The sequence below is a fragment of the Staurois parvus genome, unplaced genomic scaffold, assembly GCF_062004578.1.
Source record: "Staurois parvus isolate SC_StPar_1 unplaced genomic scaffold, SC_StPar_1.0 ptg001321l, whole genome shotgun sequence".
In the NCBI taxonomy this organism is placed as follows: Eukaryota; Metazoa; Chordata; class Amphibia; order Anura; family Ranidae; genus Staurois; species Staurois parvus.
Window position 1 is genome coordinate 518208 of NW_028319117.1, and position 26065 is coordinate 544272.

General features: G+C 45.2%; 1 protein-coding gene across 1 annotated transcript in view; it reads left to right on the forward strand.

Moving 5' to 3' along the window:
- The window catches only part of LOC149437061 (tumor necrosis factor receptor superfamily member 26-like), a 65935-nt gene that overhangs the window by 22333 nt on the left and 17537 nt on the right, over positions 1-26065 (forward strand). Inside the window, exons 2-4 of the mRNA XM_089661184.1 lie at positions 8171-8255; positions 23040-23159; positions 23473-23652. Of these exons, the coding sequence (XP_089517310.1) occupies positions 8171-8255; positions 23040-23159; positions 23473-23652 (385 nt within the window). The remainder of the gene's footprint in view (positions 1-8170; positions 8256-23039; positions 23160-23472; positions 23653-26065) is intronic.

Consider the following 26065-nt stretch of genomic DNA (forward strand, 5'->3'; position numbering starts at 1 on the left):
TAGGCTAAAAGTTGGTAATACGAGGCGCCAGAGCAGGTGAGTATTGTCCCTCGCCTGTTTCAGAGGGAGTCTTTTTTTCAACTGACAGGGTCCATAACCTACCAGAGCAATGGCTGTGCGATGAACAAATGTGTTATAACTGAAACATGTCGGTCATTTTTGAGGGATTTTAAAATGTTCTACATAAAGGATCACTTTAATTAAAAGTGTTGCTTCCTGTTTTTTTTATTGGATCCCTGCTACAGATTCAGTAGCACAATTCACTGCAGATGACGAGGAAGCATTTTAGTGTGACTTGGCATCAGTTTCCACTGAAGTGGGTTGTTCTTGGGAAATTTTGTGACGCAAACATGACAAAATGTGTAAAAAATGTAAAAAGACCTTCAAGCTGTAGAATCTGTTTATGTTAAAGAATGCAAGACAATCTGTTCAACATTCCACTGCAAGGAACAGAACAAAACTGTACATCAGCTGGATCATCTCAGTGATGTCACCGCTCTCCAGTGAATGGATAGGCTGCATCTCAGTGATCTCACCGCTCTCTACTGAATGGATAGGCTGCATTCTCAGTGGTCTCACCGCTCTCTAGTGAATAAATAGGCTGCAGTATCTGTGATGTCACCGCTCTCTAGTGAATAGATAGGCTGCATTCTTAGTGATGTCACTGCTCTCTAGTGAATGGATCGGCTGCATTCTGTGCTGTCACCGGTCTGTAGTGAATGGATAGGCTGCATTCCCAGTGATGTCACTGCTCTCTAGTGAATGGATAGGCTGCAATCTCAGTGATGTCACTGCTCTCTAGTAAATGGATAGGCTGCATTCCCATTGATGTCACCGCTCTCTAGTGAATGGATAGACTGCATTCTCAGTGATGTCACCGCTCTCTAGTGAATGGATAGGCTGCATTCCCAGTGATGTCACCGCTCTCTAGTGAATGGATAGGCTGCACTCTCAGTGATGCTACCGCTCTCTAGTGAATGGAAAGGCTGCAGTATCTGTGATGTCACCACTCTCTAGTGAATGGATGGGCTGCATTCTTAGTGATGTCACTGCTCTCTAGTGAATGGATTGGCTGCATTCTCAGTGATGTCACTGCTCTCTAGTGAATAGATAGGCTGCATTCTCAGTGATGTCACTGCTCTCTAGTGAATAGATAGGGTGCATTCTCAGTGATGTCACCACTATCTAGTGAATGGATAGGCTGCATGCTCAGTGATGTCACCACTATCTAGTGAATGGATAGGCTGCATTCTCAGTGATGCCATTGCTCTCTAGTGAATGGATTGGCTGCATTCTAAGTGATGTCACCGCTCTCTAAGGAATGGATATTCCGCATTGTCAGTTATCTCACTGCTCTCTAGTGAATGGATAGGCTGCATTCTCAGTGATGCCATCGCTCTCTAGTGAATGGATAGGCTGCATTCTCAGTGATGTCACCGCTCTCTAAGGAATAGATAGGCTGCATTCTCAGTGATGCCATCGCTCTCTAGTGAATGGATAGGCTGCATTCTCAGTGATGTTACTGGTCTCTAGTGAATGGATAGGTTGCATTCTTAGTGATCTCACTGCTCTCTAGTGAATGGATAGGCTGCATTCTCAGTAATCTCACTGCTCTCTAGTGAATGGATAGGCTGCAATCTCAGTGATCTCACTGCTCTCTAGTGAATGGATAGGCTGCATTCTCAGTGATCTCACTGCTCTCTAGTGAATGGATAGGCTGCATTCTTAGTGATGTCACCGGTCTCTAGTGAATGGATAGGCTGCATTCTCAGTGATGCCATCGCTCTCTAGTGAATGGATAGGCTGCATTCTCAGTGATGTTACTGGTCTCTAGTGAATGGATAGGTTGCATTCTTAGTGATCTCACTGCTCTCTAGTGAATGGATAGGCTGCATTCTCAGTAATCTCACTGCTCTCTAGTGAATGGATAGGCTGCATTCTCAGTAATCTCACTGCTCTCTAGTGAATGGATAGGCTGCATTCTCAGTGATCTCACTGCTCTCTAGTGAATGGATAGGCTGCATTCTCAGTGATGTCACCGGTCTCTAGTGAATGGATAGGCTGCATTCTCAGTGATGTTACCGCTCTCTAGTGAATGGATAGGCTGCATCTCAGTGATGTTACTGGTCTCTAGTGAATGGATAGGCTGCATTCTCAGTGATGTTACTGGTCTCTAGTGAATGGATAGGCTGCATTCTCAGTGATGTTACCACTCTCTAGTGAATGGATAGGCTGCATTCTCAGTGATGTTACCACTCTCTAGTGAATGGATAGGCTGCATTCTCAGTGATGTTACCACTCTCTAGTGAATGGATAGGCTGCATTCTCAGTGATGTTACCGCTCTCTAGTGAATGGATAGGCTGCATCTCAGTGATGTTACTGGTCTCTAGTGAATGGATAGGCTGCATTCTCAGTGATGTTACTGGTCTCTAGTGAATGGATAGGCTGCATTCTCAGTGATGTTACTGGTCTCTAGTGAATGGATAGGCTGCATTCTCAGTGATGTTACTGGTCTCTAGTGAATGAGTAGTATACATTCTCAGTGATGTCTCTGGTTTCTGGTTAAATATGCTGAATATTTGTATATTCTTTACAAGAACAAAAAGTCTAAGAAAAGAAAAACAGGACAGCTTTCTTTGTAGCTCTAAGCTGACAGATGGTGTGGAAATACCTGGTGTTTAGTTTCATGCCTCTTTAGTGAGATGAAGTATTACTCACTTTATTTATATCATTCAAAATAAATGGCTTTTCATTGTGAAATATTTATTGAAAAGCTAAACAGCTCTGACGCGTTTGCATGGTTTTTTTTATAACTCGTGATTAATTTCCTTAATATTTACAAGAGAAAGCCATGGACCTTCTAAGTGTACTAATCCTGCACAGACTATGAAAGAGGAAATTTTATGCTTTGAAGGATTGCAACTTGGGTGGTCCAGCACCAGTAGAGCACTGATCACCAGTAGATCCAGAACAATGGCACACTGATCATAAGTGGATCCAGAAAAAAAGGCACACAGATTATTGGTGGATCCAATACAATGGCAAACTCATTATTACTGGATCAAAAACAAGGACATTCAGGGGGGAGATTTACTAAAACTGGAGAGTGCAAGATCTGGTGCAGCTTCCAGGTTTTATTGTCAAAGCTTAACTGAACAAGCTGAAGTTAGAAGCTGATTGGCTACCATGCACAGCTGCACCAGATTCTGAGCGCACCAGTTGTAATAAAGCTCCCCCAATGATCATTGATGGAACCGGAACAATGGCACATTGACACTTGGTACATCCAGAACAATGGCACACCGATCATTAATGGATCCAGTACAATGACCCAGATCACTGGTGGGTTAAGTACCATGGAACACTGATGCTTGGTGGATGCAGAACAATGATCCACTGATCATCAGTGGATCCAGCACAATTACAAACTGATCATTGTTGGGTCAAGAACAATGACACAATGATTATATGTGGATCCAGAACAATGGCACACTGATCATTGATGGACCAAGAACAATGCAACATTGATCACTGGTGGATTAAGAACATTAGCACACTGATCATTAATGGATCCGGTACAATGACACTGATCACTGGTGGGTCAAGTGCAATGGCACACTGATCATTGGTGGATCCAGAACAATAACACACTGATAATTGGGGTATCCAGAATGATGGCTCACTGATCACTGGGGGATCCAGAATGATGGCTCACTGATCTTTTGTGGATCAAGAGCAAAAGACACACTGATTTTTGGTGGATCCAAACAAATGGCACACTGATCATTCATGGAACCAAAACAATGACACACTGATCATTAAAGGATCCAAAACCATGACACTGGTCATTGGTGGATCAAGAACAATTGCACACTTATTTTTGGTGGATCCAGAACAATGGCACACTGATCATTGGTGAACCAAGAACAATGTTACATTGATCACTGGTGGATCAAGAACATTGGCACACTGATCATTAATGGATCCAGAGCAATGAAACCGATCATTAATGGATCCAGAGCAATGAAACTGATCACTGGTGAATCAAGAACAACTACACAGATAATTAGTGGACCAGTAACAATGGCATGCTGATAATTGGTGGACCAAGAACAATGGCACGCTGGTCATTAATGGATCCAGAGCAATGACACTGATCATTGGTGGATCAAGAACAATGGCACACTGATGTCTGGGGGATCCATTGATCATCAGTGGATCCAGAACAATGACAAACTGATCATTGGTGGATCAAGAACAATGACACAATGATTATATGTGGATCCAGAACAATTGCACACTGATCATAGGTGGACCAAGAACAATGCAGCATTGATCACTGCTGGATCAAGAACATTGGCACACAGACCATTAATGGATCCAGTACAATAATACTGATCACTGGTGGGTCAAGAACAATGGCACACTGATCACTGGTGGATCCAGAACAATAACATACTAATAATTGAGGGATCCAGAATGATGGCTCACTGATCATTGGGGGATCCAGAACGATGGCTCACTGATCTTTTGTGGAACAAGAGCAAAGACACACTGATTCTTGGTGGATCCAGAACAATGACACTGGTTATTGGTGGGCCAAGAACAATGCCACACTGATCATTGGTGGACCAAGAACAAATGCACGCTGGTCATTAATGGATCCAGAGTAATGACACTGATCACTGGTGGATCAAGAACAATGGTACACTGATCTCTGAGGGATCCAGAACGATGGCTCACTTATCTTTTTTGGATCAAGAGCAAAGACACACTGATTCTTGGTGGATCCAAAACAACTGAACATTATCATTAGTGGATCAAGGAAAATGGTTTACTAATTCTTTGTACAATGCTGTAGATTCAGAACAGTGACCCACTTATAGTACAGTGTACCAAAACTAGAACAGCGACACATTAACTATCTTTCTGGAAGAAAATTGCTAAATTTCTAAGTGATTTTTAATAGCTCAGTCAGAAAGTCTAAATTTTATAATTGGATCAAATCTTTTTTCAGTCTTGCATAGAGTGGGGGAGGATATACCCCTTCATCAGGCTATATAAGGGTTAGGTAATAGGGACAAGCGTAGCAAAGAAAATAACTTAGTATAATAAGAAAGGGTTACAATATCAGTCAGATTTTATTTTTTTGTGGCCTGTATCATCCTGTTCTGGTGATACGGCCTCAATTTAACCGCATGCCGCCCAGCCACTGTACATATTCGGCGGCAGGGCGGCACTCACAGGCAAAACCACATTTTAAGACGTGTGTTTTGTAAACAAATAGGGGGCGTGTATGAGGCGCGCCGCCGCCCTATTTGTCCCGCGGTTCTCTGCCGCAGATGTCAGTCGCCGGGTCACAGCCGCTCCTTAGCGGCTATGTCCCGGCGATCGGCGGCGAACAGTAGCTGTGCTGTCTGTCACTTCCCTGACAGCTCGAGGATGAGCTGATCGAGAAAGAACAGTTTTTCTTTCTCGATCAGCCTTGTCCCGCCCAGTACACACCCCGCCCCCTAGTGAAACACTCCCCCTCACTCCTATAACCCTTCCCTGCTAAATAAAGTTAACCCCTTCCTCCCCATTGCCATTAGTACAGTGTCAGTTTTTTTTTTTTTTGCACTGATCACTGTATTAGTGTTTTTGGGGATGTCAGTGACCCCAAGTCAGTACCCCCCAATGTCAAAATGTCCGCCGCAGTCCCGCCATAAGTCGTTGGTCGCTGCCATAAGTCCCTGATCGCCGCCATAATTCGCTGATCGCCGCCATTATCAGTATAAAAAAACCCCTAAAAATCCCAGTATCTTTCCCGCCATTTGTAAACGCTATAACTTTCACGTAAACCAATTAATTTACACGTATTGGGTTTTTTTTTTTAGCAAAGACATGTCGCAGAATGCATTTTGGCAGAAATTTATGATTAAATTTGATTTTTGCATTTTTTTTTTTTACTGGACATGTTTTATAGCAAAAAGTCCAAAATATTGTTTTTTTTCCTCAAAATTGTCAGCCTTTTTTTTTATAGCGCAAAAAATAAAAACCGCACAGGCAATCAAATACCACCAAAAGAAAGCTCAATTTGTGGGGGAAAAAAAGGATGTAAATTTCATTTATGTACCGTATTGCATGACCGCGCAATTGTCCGTTAAACTAGCGCAGTGCTGTATAGCAGAAAAATGGCGTAAATTGCAGTATCTATACCATAGTTTGTAGACGCTATAACTTCACACAAAGCAATCAATATACACTTATTGGGATTTTTTTTACCAAAAACATGGAGCAGAATACATTTTGGCCTAAATTTATAACCAACTTTGAGTTTACTATATATTTTTTATAGCTGAAAATAAAAAATATTGTTTTTCTTCAAAATTTTTGGCCTTTTTTTGTTTATAGCATGAAAAATAAAAAGCGCACAGGTGATCAAATTACACCGAAAGAAAGCTCTATTTGTGTGAAAAAAAGGACGTAAATTTCGTTTGGGTGCAGCATTGCATGACCGGGCAATTATCAGTTGAATTAGTGCAGTGCAGAGTAGCAAAAAGAGGCGTGGTCATTAAGGGGGGTAAATCCTCAGGAGCTCAAGTGGTTAAATGTTTTCACCGGGGCAGGGGGGGGGGTGAATCCACTCATGCACACTGCAATAAAACCTAATCAACATTCTAGAATCAACACCACTTGTATGTGCATGCCAAGGACAACTGAATGCTAAACATACCAAATCCACCTAGCCAATCCCCACATTCCACAAAGCCCCTTTATGCTAAAGTTTTGGCTAGAGTTCCACTTTAACTTTTGGGACCATAAATGTTTCTGTGACAAATCAAGGCTTAAAAACTGATGTTTAATCAGCTGCAGTGCTGATTGGCCCTGTGCTGTTCACATGCACTCTCCCAAGAAAAAAAACCTCTCTAGCAATACACACCAAACTGAGCATTTCTCCAAATGATATGTCTTATCAGGAGATAAGAGGGGGGCACTGGAAGAAGGGGAGGATCAGAGAAGTCAGGATCAAAGAGTATTTTTACACATTACAGAGGATTAACCTATTAGGTTCCACAGTGAGCATGACAAGCATGCTTTACTGCATATACAGACTGATTGTACTGTTGTGGGTTTAGGAACACTTTAAAGTGATACTACGGTCTTGTTTTAAAAAAAAACTTGGTAAAGTTATTAAAATGCTATATATATATATATATATATATATATATATATATATATATATACGTGATTTTGCATTTCCGGGTAGGGGGCGCGCATGGGCCCTACCCGTGCCGCCATTCACAGCCGCAGCTGTCAACCACCGGGTCCTGGCCGGTGATTACTCACCTGCACCCAGTGATTGCTGAGCATCTCCGAAGGGAAGGAAAATTGTTTGTAAACAAAACAGTTCTCCTCCCTGTCAGCTCGTACAAACTGCTTTGGACGGCTCTGCACAGCACAGCCAAAGCAGTGTGGTTACAGTGAAGCACAGGGACACAGCACATAGTAAAACAGCACACAGTTAACCCTTTGATCGCCCCAGATGTTAACCCCTTCCTGCCCAGTGCCATTAGTACAGTGTCAGTGCTTTTTTTATTTTTAGCACTGATCACTGTATTGGTGTTACTGAGGATGTCAGTGACACCAAGTCCGTTCCCCCCAGTGTCAGAATGCCCACCGCAGTCCCACAATAAGTCGCTGATCACCGCCATTACTAGTAAAAAAAATTAAAAAATGTAAAATCCCAGTATGTATACCGCCATTTGTAAACACTATAACTTTCACGTAAACCAATTAATTTACACGTGTTGGGATTTTTTTTTAGCAAAGACAAAGAAATTTTTTCACTGGACATGTTTAATAGCAAAAAGTCAAAAATATTGTTTTTTTTTCCTCAAAATTGTAGGTCTTTTTTTTCATAGCACAAAAAATAAAAAACGCACAGGCGATCAAATACCGCCAAAAGAAAGCTCATTTGGGTGCAACGTTGCATGACCGCGCAATTGTCAGTTAAAGTAATGCAGCGCCGTATCGCAAAAAATGGCCTGGTCATGAAGGGGGGGAAATCTTCTTGAGGTCAAGGGGTAGTATATTGCTTTTTTACAGTTCAGCGGAACAAATGCTTGTAGCTAAACTATGTGTATACTGAGAAATGTTGATTAATTGGTGTTTTCTCGTTTATTCCAGGTTACTTCGAATGATTATCAGACTTGCAATGAAACTCAATACTTCAAAGAAACATGGAGAAAGTGCTGCTCTCGCTGCCCGCCTGGTAAGACCCTAAGGGCTCGTTCACACTAGGCTGTTTTGCCAACGCTTGCCAAACGCCCCTATAGCGTTTGGCAAGCGTTGGTCCGGTGTTTGTGGAGCGTTTTAAACGCTCGGCAAACGCTCCGCAAATGCCGCATGCGCGGTTTAGCGGCGGTTGCTAGGCGTTTGCCGAGCGTTAATAACGCCCCACAAACGCCTATAATGCAGTTTGAGTGGTGTTACCGCTCCGCAAACGCCCCGCAACCGCGTCGCAACCGCACCGCAAACGCCGGCCGGGCATTTGCGGAGCGGCACCATAGACGAGAATAGGAGGCTTCAAAGCCTCCTGACTCGTCCAGAGGCGTCCGTTTTGCCGCGACGCAACGCGACGCGACGCAAACGCTCCCGTTAGAACAGCACCATGTGCTGTAATGTGCAGAATTAGCAGAGGCGTTTGGGAAGCGGTAAAAACGCTTCCCAAACGCCTCTCTGCCGCCTGCACACAAGGCTAGTGTGAACGTAGCCTAAGACCCCGTCTCATTTTCCAGTATGAGGATAGTCTGCCATTATGGAGTCAGAAGTCATTTATTCAGTCGTGACCGTTAATCAGAATCACCCTTACATTTGCAAACTGCTGAAGAAACTTGAAAGCAGGAATCTCATTGGCTCTTGTAGACGATTTATTTTTCCCAAATGCATTCCACACAGGATGTGCCATGCACTGGAAGAAAGATACGCTTGTCATAGGATTCCAACGCCATTGTAAAATGAATGTATCAGGTGGCTGCTCCAGTCATTGGCTCTGTGATGCATCGCGTGTAGGGCGGCCCATTTATTTCAGTGGGTTGTCCTACGTGGAAGAAGTGCGGGAAAAGAGGTCCCTGACTCTGAAAATGCGCCGCACCGTGAGGTTTTGCGTGCACAAAAACGCATGTGTTTGCAGATGTCTGGGGGTGCCATTGACAATTTATGGCACGGCCGTACACATGCTAAACAGCAGCACATTTCTCTGCATGTCAGGAAAGCAAAAGAAGGGCGCACTCTCTTCGTGCATTACCGTGGTAAAAAACAAATTTATTAAAATGCATAAAAGAGATATAAAAACAGAGACAAAGAGCCATCGGTAACAGTCTCAGATAGCGGGAGACCCTTGATGTGGCTAGTTGACACCTTTCGGGAGACACACTCCCTTCTGAGCTCTGAAGAAGGGAATATGTCTCCCGAAACGTGTCAACTAACCACATCAAGGGTCTCCTGCTATCTGGGACTGTTACCACTGGCTCTTTGTCTCTGTTTTTATATTTCCTTTGGTTTGTGAGTATGCACTTTTATGCAGGGGTTTCCAAACTGCGGCCCGAGGGCCAGATGAGGCCCTTTGCTAGCTTTTAGCTGGTTTAGTACACTATTCCTCCCAATGATATGAAGCATTATTCCTCCCACTGACACCAATGGAGCAATATTTCTTCCAGCAGTAATGGGGTACTAGTCCTCCCACTAATACCAATGATTGGTCACTATTCCTCCTCTCCTAATACCAATGATGAGTCACTATTCCTCCTCCTAATACCAGTGATGGAGTACTGTTCCTCCTACTAATACCAATGATGGGGCACTATTCCTCCCACTGACACCAATGATGGGCTCTATTCCTCCCACTGATACCAATGATGGGGCACTATTCCTCCCACTGACACCAATGATGGGCTCTATTCCTCCCACTGATACCAATGATGGGGCACTATTCCTCCCACTGATACCAATGATGGGGCACTGTTCCTCCCACTGATACCAATGATGGGGCACTATTCCTCCCACTGATACCAATGATGGGGCACTATTCCTCCCACTGATACCAATGATGGGGCACTATTCCTCCCACTGATAGCAATGATGGGGCACTATTCCTCCCACTGATACCAATGATGGGGCACTATTCCTCCTACTAATACCAATGATGGGGCACCATTCCTCCTACTAATACCAATGATGGGGCACTATTCCTCTCACTGACACCAATGATGGGGCACCATTCCTCCTACTAATACCAATGATGGGGCACTATTCCTCCCACTGATACCAATGATGGGGCACTATTCATCCCACTGATACCAATGATGAGGCACTATTCCTCCTACTAACACCAATGATGAGGCACTATTCCTCCTACTAATACTAATGATGGGGTACTATTCCTCCTACTAATACCAATGATGGGGCACTATTCCTCCCACGGACACCAATTATGGGGCACTATTCCTCCTACTAATATCAATGATGGGGCACTATTCCTCCTACTAACACCAATTATGGGGCACAATTCCTCCTACTAATATCAATGATGGAGTACTATTCCTCCCAGTAATACCAATGATGGGGCACTCCTCCCCTTCCTACTAACCACCAACCCTGAGGCCATATGTATTCTCAATGATGCTGGGCCTGGGACATTTTCTATCCTCACTGGCCACAATCTGACCCCCCTAAAGTCTGAAGGACAGTAAACTGACCCTTTGTTTGAAAAGTCTGGAGACCCCTGCTCTAGAGGATGGTCCAATGTGGATTTTAAGGGGGCAAAAAAAAAAACCAAAGCACAATCCATACCAGACTCCTATCTGAGCATGCAGTCTAGCATTTATTTTAAAAGGTGTATCCAGATTCCAATAAGTCCCCCCTAACAACCCCCACGTCATCCAGGCCAGGAATGTGGGAAGAGGACCTTGTCACCATCAATATGGGAACAAGATGCTTTGCCTGGCGGAGGCGGGGGGGGGGGGGCAGCAAAGTCTTCTTCCCATGGTCGAGGGAACATGGCCTGGTATAGGGGCCACACACACTCACTGACCCTCCTTTTCCTACCAGGCGTGTTGTATGCTTTGTTAAAGGTCTAATATGGATTTTAAGTGGGAACTGATACTTTTTTTTTTAGTTTTGTAATTTGCGTGGGGTACCCTCTCAAAATCCATATGATATTTTTTGTGTGGCCCCTTCCTTAATATCCATACCAGACTCCTATCAGGGATAAGGGTCTGGTATGGATTTTGGGGGATACCCAAGGTCTTCTTTTTTTTTTTTGGCACAGCATCAATGATTGTTATGGCGAACTACAACAACCAATGACATACATGGTTGCAAACTCGAATCTCATCCCTAGTGGCACGCACCAACAACACAAGCTCAGTCTAGGGTATGTCTTTTTGCAAATTTAATGTGAAGACCTTGAACAGGAGAGGGATAGAGATGGTTCAGGATACTACAAAATGATGATAAAATCAACAGGAGGACAAACTTCTTTGGCACAAATCCTTATAGTAGCAGGCACATATGAAAGTCCCAATACCAGGACTTACTCACAATGTCCTAAGGGACGGCAGTGTGTAATGAAGGGGTCCTCTTGAGTCCTGGAGCCATTTGTTTAAATTTTTGTATACATGTTTTAAAAATCATTTTAAGCTTGAAGATTACTTAAAACCCCCAAAACATTATTTTTATTTTTTGAAAGCAGACACCCTAGAGCAGCGGTGGTGAACCTATGGCACGCATGCCGGAAGGGGCACGCAAAGCCCTCTCTGTCAGAACGCAGGCCAAGTCACCCCAGCATCTCGCCAGCAGCAGAGCATTGGAGCCATGAGCATGCTTGGAAAGGAGTAGCAGCGCCAGGCATATGCAGCACTTTAACAGCCATCTCCCTTACAGTCTCTCCTCTGCCGAGGGTCATCGGTACTTAACAGGACTGTGCTCTCTGTAGTCACCTCCTTCCTAGGTACATCTCTCCTGAGAACCCTCCAGGGAAGCAGCCTCATGCAGGGATCTCCAGTCCAGCCTAACAGGCTTTTTGCAATCCACACTAGCTCCAACCTCCATAAGGGACAAAACCAGGGGCAGACTGACCATTTGGAAACTCGGGCACTGCCCGAGGGCCCGGGGTCAGTAGGGGGCCCCATGAGATGCCCCTGGTACCTTTTTCATAGGCTTTTTTGCGTTTGGGCAAGGACACAGGGGTCCTATGATCCTCTATTGCCCGAGGGCCCCATGAGTTGTCAGTCCGCCCCTGGACAGAACAACTACAGCCCACCGCCATTGTAAGAGAGCAACTCTCCACAGCACTGACCGCCATTGTAAGTGGGAAATTCTCCAGTGTACTGTCCACCATTGTAAGGGAGAAATTCTCATCTGCACTGACCACCATTGTAAGAGGGCAGCTCACCACTGCACTGACCACCATTGTAAGAGGGCAGCTCTCCACTGCACTGACCACCATTGTAAGAGGGCAGCTCTCCACTGCACTGACCACCATTATAAGAGGGCAGCTCTCCACTGCACTGACTGACCACCATTGTAAGAGGGCAGCTCTCCACTGCACTGACCACCATTGTAAGAGGGCAACTCCTAACTGCACTGACCACCATAGTAAGGGGAACCTTTCCACTTCGATGACCACCATTGTAAGAGGGCAACTCTCCACAGCACTGACCACCATTGTAAGAGGGCAATTCTCCACAGCACTGACCACCATTGTAAGGAGACACCTCTCCACTGCACTGACCACCATTGTAAGGAGACACCTCCACTGTAATGTCCACCATTGTAAGGGGGAAATTCTCATCTGCACTGACCACCATTGTAAGAGGGCAGCTCTCCTCTGCACTGACCACCATTGTTAGAGGGCAGTTCTCCTCTGCACTGACCATCATTGTAAGAGGGCAGCACTCCACTGCACTGACCACCATTGTAAGGAGACACCTCTCCACTGCACTGACCACCATTGTAAGAGGGCAGCTCTCCACCGCATTGACCACCAGTGTAAGAGGGCAGCTCTCCACTGTATTGTCCACCATTGTAAGGGGGAAATTCTCTTCTGCACTGACCACCATTGTAAGAGGGCAACTCTCCACAGCACTGACCACCATTGTAAGAGGGCAATTCTCCACAGCACTGACCACCATTGTAAGGAGACACCTCTCCACTGCACTGACCACCATTGTAAGGAGACACCTCCACTGTAATGTCCACCATTGTAAGGGGGAAATTCTCATCTGCACTGACCACCATTGTAAGAGGGCAGCTCTCCTCTGCACTGACCACCATTGTAAGAGGGCAGCTCTCCTCTGCACTGACCACCATTGTAAGAGGGCAGCTCTCCACTGCACTGACCACCATTGTAAGGAGACACCTCTCCACTGCACTGACCACCATTGTAAGAGGGCAGCTCTCCACCGCATTGACCACCATTGTAAGAGGGCAGCTCTCCACTGTATTGTCCACCATTGTAAGGGGGAAATTCTCTTCTGCACTGACCACCATTGTAAGAGGGCAACTCTCCACTGCGCTGGCCACCATAGTAAGGGGACACCTCTCCACTGCACTGAACACCACTGTGAGGGGGCCATCATGATTGGCCAGGATGGAATGGTGGAACTCCTGAACATGTGCTTAGGAGATAGTTCATTCCAGCATTGAGGTCAGCCACTTCTCTCCCTGCTACAGGCTGTTCCCTGGTCCTGGCTCTGAGTGCAGGCAGGGGAAGGAGCTCAGTGGAGAGCGGCCACTCAGGAACACCAGGGCACCCCCTCGATCTGACCAGGTCTGTCTGTCCCTCCAACAGCAGAAAGCTGGCGGGAGGGAGAGGGGGAGAGACCTCAAACTGGCTTTCAGCTGCTGGAGGGAGAGATACATAGTGCATTCTTTTACAACTGCCCGCCCCATCACACCGATCCTCCTGCTGTCCGGGCCACCTACAGGAGTACCAGTGGTACCTCTCAGTTGGCGACCCTGCATGGTTCTGTCCACTGCTGCTCACTGGGTTGCTTCTTCCGGGGGGCAGTACCACACCCTGAAAAATAGCCGCTCTAGGTAAATGCCTTGTTTGCCTTGCAGTAAATTTACACTGGTATCAATGCAAGGTAACCCTTCTCCACTGACCTCCAATGTAGGGTAGCAATGCTCCACTGTCCACCATTGTAAGGGGACAACTCTCTGCTGCACTAACCACCATTGTGAGGGGACCCTTCTTTACTGACCACCAACATAAGGGGGTGCTTTTCCACTGACCACCATTGTGAGGGGACCCTTCTTCACTGACCACCATTGTAAGGGGGGGGTTCCACTGACCACCATTGTGAGGGGGCCCTTCTTCACTGACCACCAACATAAGGGGGTGCTTTTACACTGACAGGTTCTTTATTGCAATAGAACAATGCTGTTCAGGCCTAAACCAACCGCCTCAACACTTGTCCCATGTGACAACCATATACTTTGCCCTCTACTTCGAGCCCTGATGAAGGGGATGTTCTGTAATCCCCCAAAACTCTGGCTGTGAGATAAAGTTTTTTATCTGTATCAGGACAATACACTTCCATTGGGGCACTTCAGTCTCAGATTCAGCCTTACACTAGTGGTCAGTGGAAAAGCACCCCCTTGCAATGGTGGTCAGTAAAGAAGGGTCCCCTCACAATGGTGGACAGTGGAAAAGCACCCCCTTACAATGGTGGTCAGTGAAGAAGGGCTCCCTCACAATGGTGGTCAGTGGAAAAGCACCCCCTTACAATGGTGGTTAGTGAAGAAGGGTTCCCTCACAATGGTGGTCAGACGAAAAGCACCCCCTTACAATGGTGGTCAGTGAAGAAGGGCCCCCTCACAATGGTGGTCAATGGAAAATCACCCCCTTACAATGCTGGCCAGTGAAGAAGGGCTCTCTCACAATGGTGGTCAGTGGAAAAGCACCCCCTTACAATGGTGGTCAGTGAAGAAGGGTTCCCTCACAATGGTGGTCAGTGGAAAAGCACCCCCTTACAATGGTGGTCAGTGAAGAACAGCCCCCTCACAATGGTGGTCAGTGAAGAAGGGCTCCTTCACAATGGTCGTCAGTGGAAAAGCACCCCCTTATGTTGGTGGTCAGTGAAGAAGGGTTCCCTCACAATGGTGGTCAATGGAAAATCAACCCCTTACAATGCTGGTCAGTGAAGAAGGGCCCCCTCACAATGGTGGTCAGTGAAGAAGGGCTCCTTCACAATGGTCATCAGTGGAAAAGCACCCACTTATGTTGGTGGTCAGTGAAGAAGGGCCCCCTCAGAATGATGGTCAGTGGAAATGCACCCCCTTACAATGGTGGTCAGTGACAAAAGGCCCCTCCACAATGGTGGTCAGTGAAGAAGGGTCCCCTCACAATGGTGGTCTGCATTTAATTGTTTAAATTTTCTCTTTAGTTCCCCTTTAATCTGTGTATTTAGATGTTTGCCCAGAATTCAGCTTTAAGGGTTAAGTCATAATTCGCTCTACAGGTTTGTTTGCCATGAGAAAACTTTACCAACAGGAAACTTGTAGAGCCAGAGGCTTGTTATTTCCTGAGCCGAAAGGGGAAACGTCCACTTCTACTTTACAACGCAGGCTGGCTGCGGTTCCAGGAGGCGTCAGCAATTCTTGTGACATAGGCAGGGGACTGGGATCTGTTGCTAGGGATACACACGAAATTCTGTAGCAAAGGTCAGGCACTTGATACAATGAAACCAATCGGCGCACTGCAGACATTTCAACAGAAGTCACTTTCGTTGGCACCTAGAGAAGTAATGTCTTAGGAAAGTGTTAGTTCCACACCTAGGAACACCAGGGTTCCTGTAGTTAGGGGAGGGGGTCTGTGCAAGAAATACCTCATTATTTGGAATTCCCCTTTAAGGAACAATTATTACGTGAAAGATCACAAGATGTCAACATAGGCAGCACAGCGGCTAAATGGTTAGCACTTCCTCCTGGCAGTACTCGGGTCGTTGGTTCAATTCCCAGCCACAGAACCACCTGCCTGGAGTTTGCATGTTCTCCCTGTGTCTGCTTGGGTTTCCTCTGGGTACTCTGGTTTCCTCCCACACTCCAAAGACATGCTGGGAGCTTAATTGGCTCCTGTCTAAGGGCTCATGTACACTGCAGCTGATAAACTCATGTTTAGGAGCTGTTCAGCATTTTTTTTCAGCAGCCCCTGAACTCTCCCTAATGTTTTCCTATGTGTCCATGTACACATCTTCGTTTAAAGTCGTTTACAGGCAGTTGAGTTTACAGTTGTTTTTTTGAACACAGAAAACTTGCGTTCAGCAGTCGATTTTATCAGCGTTTCAAACGCAAAACGCTTGTAAACGCGGCTAAATGCGGTAAATCGCATTTATAAGCGTTTGCGTTTGAAATTTTTTTTTAACTCTTCCAGTTCCCGATGCTGTCCAGAGACTTTTTTCATAATGAAAAATGCTTGCAAAGCGTTTTCAAGGTACTCAGATGGACAAAACACTGAACACAGGATGTTCCTACCAAGCTTGTCACACATTGTAATGACCAATTCACACCTCAGACCTCTCCCACCCTTGGAAAGAAAAGATATGTTAATGACCATTCACACCTCAGACCTCTCCCACCCTTGGAAAGAAAAGATATGTTAATGACTATTCACACTTCAAATTCCTCATGAGGACCCCCTGCCAGGTGGTCCTAATGACTCCCTCCACCAGACACCTTTCCCAACCCTTGGAAACAAAAGAAATGTTAATGAGCAACTCACACCTAAACTAATCTCAACACATACTGCTGTCTCTGCTTCTACTCTCTGTATTTCTCTGAAACAGTCTGAAATAGTTAATAATTTACCATTTTTCAGTGCATTCTGGGCATTTGGGAGGTTCTCCTGTGATTATCTTTAAAAACCGCTTCTGAATGTAAGCGCACATAAACGTGCATAAACGCGCATAAACGCATTATGCAAATTAAGTTGAACAGACATTTTTTAACCTATGTTTTCCAGCAGTCAGTTTCCATCATTCAGAAGTGTCCCGTGTACATGGGGCCTAAGTTGGCCCTAGTATGTGTATGTATGAATGTGAGTTAGGGACCTTAGATTGTACGCCCCTTGAGGGTTAGGGACTGATGTGAATGTACAATATATATGTAAAGCGCTGCGTAAATTGACGGCGCTATATAAGTACCTAAAATAAATAAATATAAACCCAGACTGTACTACAAACTACAAACAATCCTGTTACAATAACATCCAAATGTATCTTTCGTATTATTTGGAGTTGCCTAGTGCTACATTGGTTGTCTTTTTGAACCATTATTGTAACATTTATTAGAAAGTCATTATTATCCTTTCACTACCAGGACCATTTTTGTGTTTTTATTGGGTTTTTTTTTTGCACGGTTTTAACCACTTTGATACCGGGCACTTTTTCTTCTCTTCCTGCCCAGGCCAATTTTCAGCTTTCAGCGCTGTTGTACTGTGAATGACAATTGAACGGTCGTGCAGCACTGCACACAAACTGAATTTTTATAAATTTTTTTTAACACAAGTAGAGATTTATTTTGGTGGTATTTAATCACCGCTTTTTTTATTTTATCCTAAATGAACGAAAAAAGACTGAACACTTTGAAAAAAAAAAAAAATGTCTTCCTTTCTGTTATACAATTTTACAAATAAACAGTGGCTAAATGGTTAGCACTTCCGCCTGGCAGTACTCGGGTTGTTGGTTTGAATCACAACCATGATACCACCTGCCTGGAGTTTGTATGTTCTCCCTGTGTCTGCGTGGGTTTCCTCCCACACTCCAAAGACATGCTGGTAGGTTAATTAGCTCCTGTCTAAATTGTCCCTAGCATGTGTATGTATGAATGTGAGTTAGGGACCTTAGATTGTACGCCCCTTGAGGGTTAGGGACTGATGTGATTGTACAATATATATATTTGTAAAGTGCTTAAGTACCAGAAATAATAATAAACAAATAACTGTTCTTCATAAATTTAGGCCAAAATGTATTCTGCTACATTTCTTTGGTGTAAATAACCCAAATCAGTGTTTTTTGTTGTGATTAGCTGTGATTGGCCACAACTAATCATATGGTACAGATGGGCTGCAATTGTCCCTCTCTGTACTATATGATCACTGTGACTAATCACAGCTAGCAACACAATTGTGCACAGTGAATGGCATGAATTGAAGCCATTCTTTGTTTACAATTGTCATGTGATCTGCTGTGATTGGTCACAGCGATCACATGGTACCGACAGCAGGCCGGTACACTGATCAGTCATTGAAGCCCAGCACCCTATGATGATGTGCATCGCACGAAATGTGTCAGAAGGGCTACAGTTCTTGGACGTCTGACCACCGCTGGTGGCCATCCTGAATTACACATGGCTGGTCATTAGCTCTGAGGAAAGGGATTCGTCCCCGAAACGCGTCAGCCATTTGACCGCACTGACAGTGAGGACACCTTGCCTGCCGTTGTGGCCATCGTCATTTTTCTATGTTTTTTAGATACATGCTTTGAAATTGCACCGAGTAAATAGATACCCAACATGTCAAACCTTAAATTTGCACCTGCCCGTGAAATGGCAACAAACTTTGGTAACCTATATTTTCCATAGGAGATACTTTAAGGCCCCCTACAGGTTATCAGTTTTGCGTTCACCCTAAATAATGGGCCTAAGATTATTGGTGTCACTCCATCGTGTGTAGCGATATGTAACATGTGTATCGTAATTGAAGTTTTTGTGCATAGTTACTAACGCTTGTATTTATATTCATACGTGTGTGTATGTGGGCTTGAGGGGAGGTCTCAACATTTTTAGGGAGGTTAAAGCGGAGTTCCACCCAAAAGGGGAAGTTCCGCTTTAAAGATTGGTCCCCCACTCATCATAAAGGATTGGCACCTTTGAGGAGCAGGGGGGAACGGGTACCCGAATTTGAATTTGACAGGTGCCTGCTCACACGTCCGCTGCGTTCGCCTAGGCCAGGGGTAGGCAACCTGTGGCTCTCTAGCTGTCGTGGAACTACATTTCCCATGAGGCATTGCAAAGATTACAAAACTGACAGTTATAGCTATGACTTGCAGAGGCATGATGGAATTTGTAGTCCTGCGGCTCTCAGGTTGCCTACCCCTGGACTAGGCGATCAGAAACGGAAGTTGTCCTCCCTCCCCAAAGTCTTGTGGGACACGTGACAGGTCCCAGAAGACTACAGGACCATTCATGAAGCGCAGCACTTCTCGCACATGCGCAGTGGGCACCCGGCTGTGAAGCCGCAAGCTATCACAGCCTGGTGCCCACACTGAAGCTGCCGGCCTCCTGGAATACAGGAAGGCCGGTGAAACGGGCTGCAACGGGGGCAACGTGGGACCGAGGGACAGGTAAGTGGCCGTTTTTTTAAAAGTCAGCAGCTACAGTTTTTGTAGCTGCTGACTTTTATTTTTTTTACAGAGTGAGTGGAACTCCTCTTTAAGTGCTTGGGTGTAACTTCATTTTTTAAAATGTTTTCATTTATTTAAATTAAATTTTATTTTTCATCACATAGGGGAAAAAAACCCCTACATGAAGATTTTTTTGGCGACAGATTCTCTTTAATGAGACATCCACAGTCTAAAAGACCCTGGATGTCTCCCTTGTGCCTCATCAAATGTAATGCAGTGCAGATCTCACTGCATTACATTATTTCATGGCCATGGCTTCTTTTTAATGAGACATCAGGGGTCTAAAAGACCCCTGATGCCTTCCCTGTCCTCCAATGAAGCTAATGGTGTGCAGATTATGGTCCATTAGCTTCCTCCCTGGCCGTACTGGCTGAGGAAAGTGACACCAGGACCTGGAAGTGAAGTTTTACATGTTGCTTAGCAGGAAGGGGAGATCAGCGAATGGAAGGGGGACACATGGGGGGACCAGCAATTACGGGGGGGATGTGGAAGCGATCTGGCAGCACAGCCGCTGGATGGTCTCCACCAGACAGCCACCTTGTCAGATTTAAACACACTCCTGACAGAAAGTGTGGATGGCACACCTATATTTCAAGCGTGGTGCCATTAATGATGATTTGTCAATCCCGAGATATAGAAGAATAAGAAGAAATGGTTGCAGCGCTTCGTTCTTCTTTTCTGCTGAAAGAACTCATTACATTATGAAACCATTTTGCAGACACGCTGGAGCCGTATACACAGCCCTTCATCAGGCTTCAAGTTACAGCCTTAACAAGTATAAAGGTTTACTCCTTATATAATTAGACAAACTAGATATTACTTCATTTGAAATACAATAACCCCTTACTAACCCCATAATTACACAGATAACAACACGCCTAACATTATCATAATATATGTACACTATATTACCAAAAGTATTGGTCGGCCGCCCTTTCAACGCACATGAACTTTATTGGCAACCCAGTCTTAGTCCGCAGGGTTCAATATTGAGTTGGCCCCACCCTTTGCAGCTATAACAGCTTCAACTCTTCTGGGAAGGCCGTCCACAAGGTTTAGGAGGGTGTCTATGGGAAGGTTGGACCATTCTTCCAGAAGTGCATTTGTGAGGTCAGGCAATAATGTTGGACGAGAAGGCCTGGCTCGCAGTCTCCGCTCTAATTCATCCCAAAAGTGTTCTGCCAGGTTGAGGTGCAGGCCAGTCAAGTTCCTCCACCCCAAACTGGCTCCTCCATGTCTTTATGGACCTTGCTTTGTGCACTGGTGTGCAGTCATGTTGGAACAGGAAGGGGCCATCCCCAAACTCATCCCACAAAGTTGGGAGCATGAACTTGTCCAAAATATGTTGGTATGCTGACTCCTTAAGAGTTCCCTTTACTGGAACTAAGAGGCCAAGCCCAACCCCTGAAAAACAACCCCACACCATAATCCCCCCTCCACCAAACATTACACTTGGCACAATGCAGTCAGGCAAGTAACGTTCCCCTGGCAACCGCCAAACCCAGACACATCCATCATATTGGCAGACGGAGAAGTGTGATTGGTCACTCCAGAGAACACGTCTCCATTGCTCTAGAGTCCAGTGGCAGCGTGCTTTACACCACGGCATCCGACGCTTTGCATTGCACTTGGTGCTGTAAGACTTGGATGCAGCTGCTCGGCCATGGAAACCCATTCCATGAAGCTCTCTACGCACTGTTGTTGGGCTCATCTGAAGGCCACACCAAGTTTGGAGGTCTTTAGCTATTGACTCTGCAGACAGTTGGTGACTTCTGCGCACTGTGCGCTTCATGCACTGACCCTCTGTCATGTAACGTGGCCTACCACTTGGTGGCTGAGTGGCTGTTGTTCCCAGTTGCTTCCACTTTGTTATAATCCCACTAACAGTTCTGCATGGAATATTTAGTAGCTAGGAAATGTCACGGATGGACTTATTGCACAGGTGGCCACCTATCACGGGACCACGCTTGGAGTCACTGAGCTCCTGAGAGCGACCCATTCTTTCACCAATGTTTGTAGAAGCCGTCTGCATGCCTAGGGGCTTGATTGTATACACCTGTGTCCATGGAGGGGATTGGAACACCTGAAGCCAATAATTTGGAGGGCTGGCCCAATACTTTTGGCAATATATATAGGCGGTGAAGAGTATACCAGGTGTATGTTTTTGAATCATGATGTTTCAAGAAATCCTTACCTGGTGGAGCTGCCTTTAGATGTTTCTTATGGACTTTTAGTTATTTTATGGACTTTATATGGACTTGCCACATTTTATTATTAATTGGTTGTATCCCACATAGTTCCTTACTCTAGGTTTGCACCATATGCTAATTGTATATTTCCTTCAGGAAGAAGAGTCTGTGCGTGAACATGTGATTAGGGGTGTGGCTGTTACTTAGCTCCGCCAGCATGAATCACTGGGGTGAGAGAGCAGGAAGCGTGTTCTTAACCTCTTGGCGCCGGCGCCTCCCGGCCATTTAAGAGTTTCAGAATTCGGGAGGTGGGGCGGGGTTTTAGGGTCATGTGACCGTCATGATTGACAATCATAACAGTCACATGATCAGAAAAGGTCCCGATTGAAAGGGGAGATCAGGACCTTTCCGGGAGTAGTGGACATAACAGTATACGCTGGGAGCGCTCTCGGCACGTATGAATTTTTTAATTGCATGCAAATATGCGGCCGCTCGGTTTCAAGGCGCAGACGCCGAGAGGCCACATATTTGCGTGCACTCAGCGACAAGGGGTTAAGCATGTGCAAGTAAATAAATAGTCGCACCCAGGGGCGGACTGACAACTCATGGGGCCAGCGGGCAATAGGGGATCATGGGGCCCCTGTGTTCTTGCCCAAACTCAAAAAAGCCTATGAAAAAGGTACCAGGGGCATCTCATGGGGCCCCCTACTGACCCTGGGCCCTCGGGCAGTGCCCGAGTTTCCAAATGGTCAGTCCGCCCCTGGTCGCACACCTCTGATCAGACAGTCCCTCTCTCTTCCTCAGCATTAGGAGTCTGTGTCAGGACACTTGTGATGATGAGTGTGGCTGTTACTCAGCTCCACCAGCATGGAGCACTGGAGTGGGAGGACAGGAAGTGCATTTACAAAAAGAGAAAAGGGTATTTTTAGGCATTTACAAGCATATAATTAAACCACCCCTCTCTGGTCAGGGACTCTCTCTCTTCCTCAGCAATAAAAGTCTGTTTGAGAACATTTGTGATGAGGGGTGTGGCTATTACTCAGCTCCTCCAGCATAAATCACTGTAGTGGGAGGACAGGAAATGCATTTTTCCAAAAAGAAAAGGGTATTTTTAGGCATTTCCAAGCAAATAATTAGACACAGGTTCTCTCTGGTTAGACACGCCCCCTTTCTTCCCCAGCAGTAGGAGTCTGTGTGTCAGAACATTTGTGATGAGGGGTGTGGCTGTTACTCAGCTCTGCCAGCATAAATCACTGGAGTGAGAGAGCAGGAAGTGCATTTCCCAAAAAAGAAAAGGGTATTTTAAAAAATTTCCAAGCAAATAATGTAGCAAATTATAACGGTTACAAAGGTTTGAGACTTCAGTTGGGTTTTAAACAATTCTCTAATCTCTCCAATCAGGTACATATTTGAAGAATGAATGCACCGAGACCTCCGACACCGAGTGCCAGCCATGTGAAGATGGAAGGTACACATCCAACTGGAACTATGCTGCAAGGTGCATGAACTGCAAATCATGTGGTAAGTCCTTAATAGTGGCTACAAGCATTTCCACCTGATGTTGTTATTTTCTAAAGATAAATGAATTATAAAGGACATCCTAGCATTTGTGGACTGTAAGAGAGAGGAAGTACAGCTGGGAGTCCTGCTTAACCAAATGTAGTGGGAGGCCTGAGCGCACTTGAGAGGAGTACTAAGGCAGGGTGCTGTGATCTTTTCAGGAAGCTATGTACAGCAGCCTGCTGGACCCTCTCATCAGCCATGATCTGCCTTCATTGCATAGAGAAGCAGAGTTTTGGCTCACATTATTCTCTTTTCTCGTTTTTTACTGCAGATCAACCCTTAATCGAAAAAGAAAAATGTACGCGTACCAAGAAGGAGCAATGTGGTTGCCCAGATGGGTATAGCTGTACCCAGTTAACCGGGACGGGCATTTGCCTGATCTGTAAGCCTGATCTTCTTCCAACTACTGTCCCACTGCCGACCGAGCCAAGGGTTACTCAACCTTCATCTGGTGAGATTTTTATTCTAAAGTCTGTTTTCTTCACTCTTCATACTTCTTTTTTTTTTTTGTCCATAAATATTTGTCGGGTATTAAAGGTCATGTATAGTGAATAGTATTTTTTCAGTTTTGGATAGAGTAGAGTAACAGCCTTGTCAGTTTTTTGCTGAAAAGGTACTGAATAGGAGTCACTGGACCAGAGGTTGTAGCACTAAATGGGAAACACTGGACCCAAAGTTGTGCTATAAATTGGAGACACTGGATCCAAGGTTGTGGTCCTAAATGAGAAACACTGCGCCCAAGGTTTTGGCACTAAATGGGAAACACTGGACCCAAAGTTGTGCTATAATGGGAGGCACTGGACCCTGGGTTGTGGTACTAAATGGGAGGCACTGAACCCAAGGTTGTGGTACTGAATGGGTGGCACTTGACCTAAGGTTATGCTACTAAATAGGAGGCACTGGACCCAAGGTTGTGGTACTGAATGGGAGGCACTGGGCTCAAGGTTGTGCTACTAAATAGAAGGCACTGGACTCAAGGTTGTGGTACTAAATGGGAGGCACTGGACCCCAGGTTGCAGTACTAAATAGGAGACACTGGACTGAAGGTTGTGGTACTAAATGGGAGGCACTGGACCCAAGGTTGCGGTACTAAATAGGACACACTGGACTGAAGTTTATGGTACTAAATTAGAGGTATTGGACCCAACATTCCAGTACTAAATAGGAGGCACTGGACCTAAGGTTGCTGTACTAAATGGGAGGCACTGGACCCAAGGTTTTGGTACTAAATGGGAGGCACTCACACCCTCCCTCTTCTTTTACCGGAGGGGTGATATATGGCCACACTGTTCCCAATAAACATTGTTTTGTATGCAGAGTTACCCCTGAAGAAGGAGCTGTGCCTCTGAAATGCGTCGGGTACGGCCTTTTAAACCTTGTTCATATATTACCTAAAAAATCCAACACTTAGGTGGAGTTTTTTCTTGATCGAATTTCACACAAGGGATGTTGGCAATTATGCGGGAAACCTCCTATAGCTTTTATTAAATGGAAGTAAAGTCTTGAACTGAAAAGAGTTTAAAGAGGACCTTCAGTCCCATTTCAATTGCACTACCCCCTGATAGGCACCATCATTTTTAAATTTTTGGTAGAGTTCCTAGGCACATTTGTGCATGCATGGGAATTTTCCATGCATGCCCAAACACAGCAGTTGTGAAAGTTTCATAGACAGCTGTCTTTGCACATGCACAGAGAAAGCCTATGCTTAGGCAAGCACAGAATCCGAGAGAAGTGGTGCTAATGTCATACTCAACTAGGCGAGATATATGGAAGTAGACTATTAGTATTGAAATATGAGAGAGGGAGGGAAGGAGGAAGAGGTCCAGCTGTGTGGTTCTCAAGCCTTCTGTGGTATCTCAGAGCCTTCCAGGAGAGGGAAGAAAGAGAGCAATACACTAATTGGCCTATAGTCCAAAAGTATTTATTCCACAAGAAAACCCACCAACACATTTTGAGGCCAGGCATCCCTTCATCAGGGCTAAAGACAATGTGAACAATGCAAATCACGGAGGCCCACTTTGCTGCCTAGGTGACATGGCCACTTCATATTGGCTGTCCAGAGGTGGGGTTCTCTCTGGCTCCAGAAGATGGCAGTGGATGGATGTTACCACAATGTGGGGACTGGTCAGCGGTCAACATTGATGGCAGCGCAGGATTACTGACTAAAAGTCAAGGTGGATCACATCACATGAAGGTGGACTTGGGCAAGTTTAACCTGCCTTAAGGGGCTTTAAAAAAATAATTTGACTGTATCTTCTTCGTGGGAGACCTAACATGTCACAACTACACCTTCTTGTTAGGAAATAATATTCATCACTTAGGGGTCTGTTTATAAAAAATTTTGCTGTACAAATGTCTGAAGCATTTGCCATCACAAATAATCTCCGCAATGCCTGCAATGTATGTAATCACTGTAATGTGTCTTTCCCAAGATCATCAGCTCCACCTAATGGCTATAATGCGGTACTTTCTGAAATACCTCAATCAGCAGAATACTACATTATGGCCTCTAGATGGAGTTGATGATCTTAGTAAATAAACATATTACGGCGATTATACTTGTAGGTTGTGCAAATTGTTTATAAATATATCCCTGAATCACTAGCTTGATTAGAAATTCTCAAAGTCCAGTAAAATAATCTACCTAGAAACATTTATCATGGCATATGCAGAGATGTTGTACTACAAACAGGGCTTTTGTTTTCAGCAGGAACATAGGGGAACACAGTTCCAGCACCTCCAACACTGAATGTATGAAATGGCAAGGGGTGCTATGGTGTGCTAGGAGGGTCTATTGACATTGGAGGGAATCTATTTTTGCGTAGGGGTTTATTGTTGCCGGGGGTGGATCTATTGTTGACGGG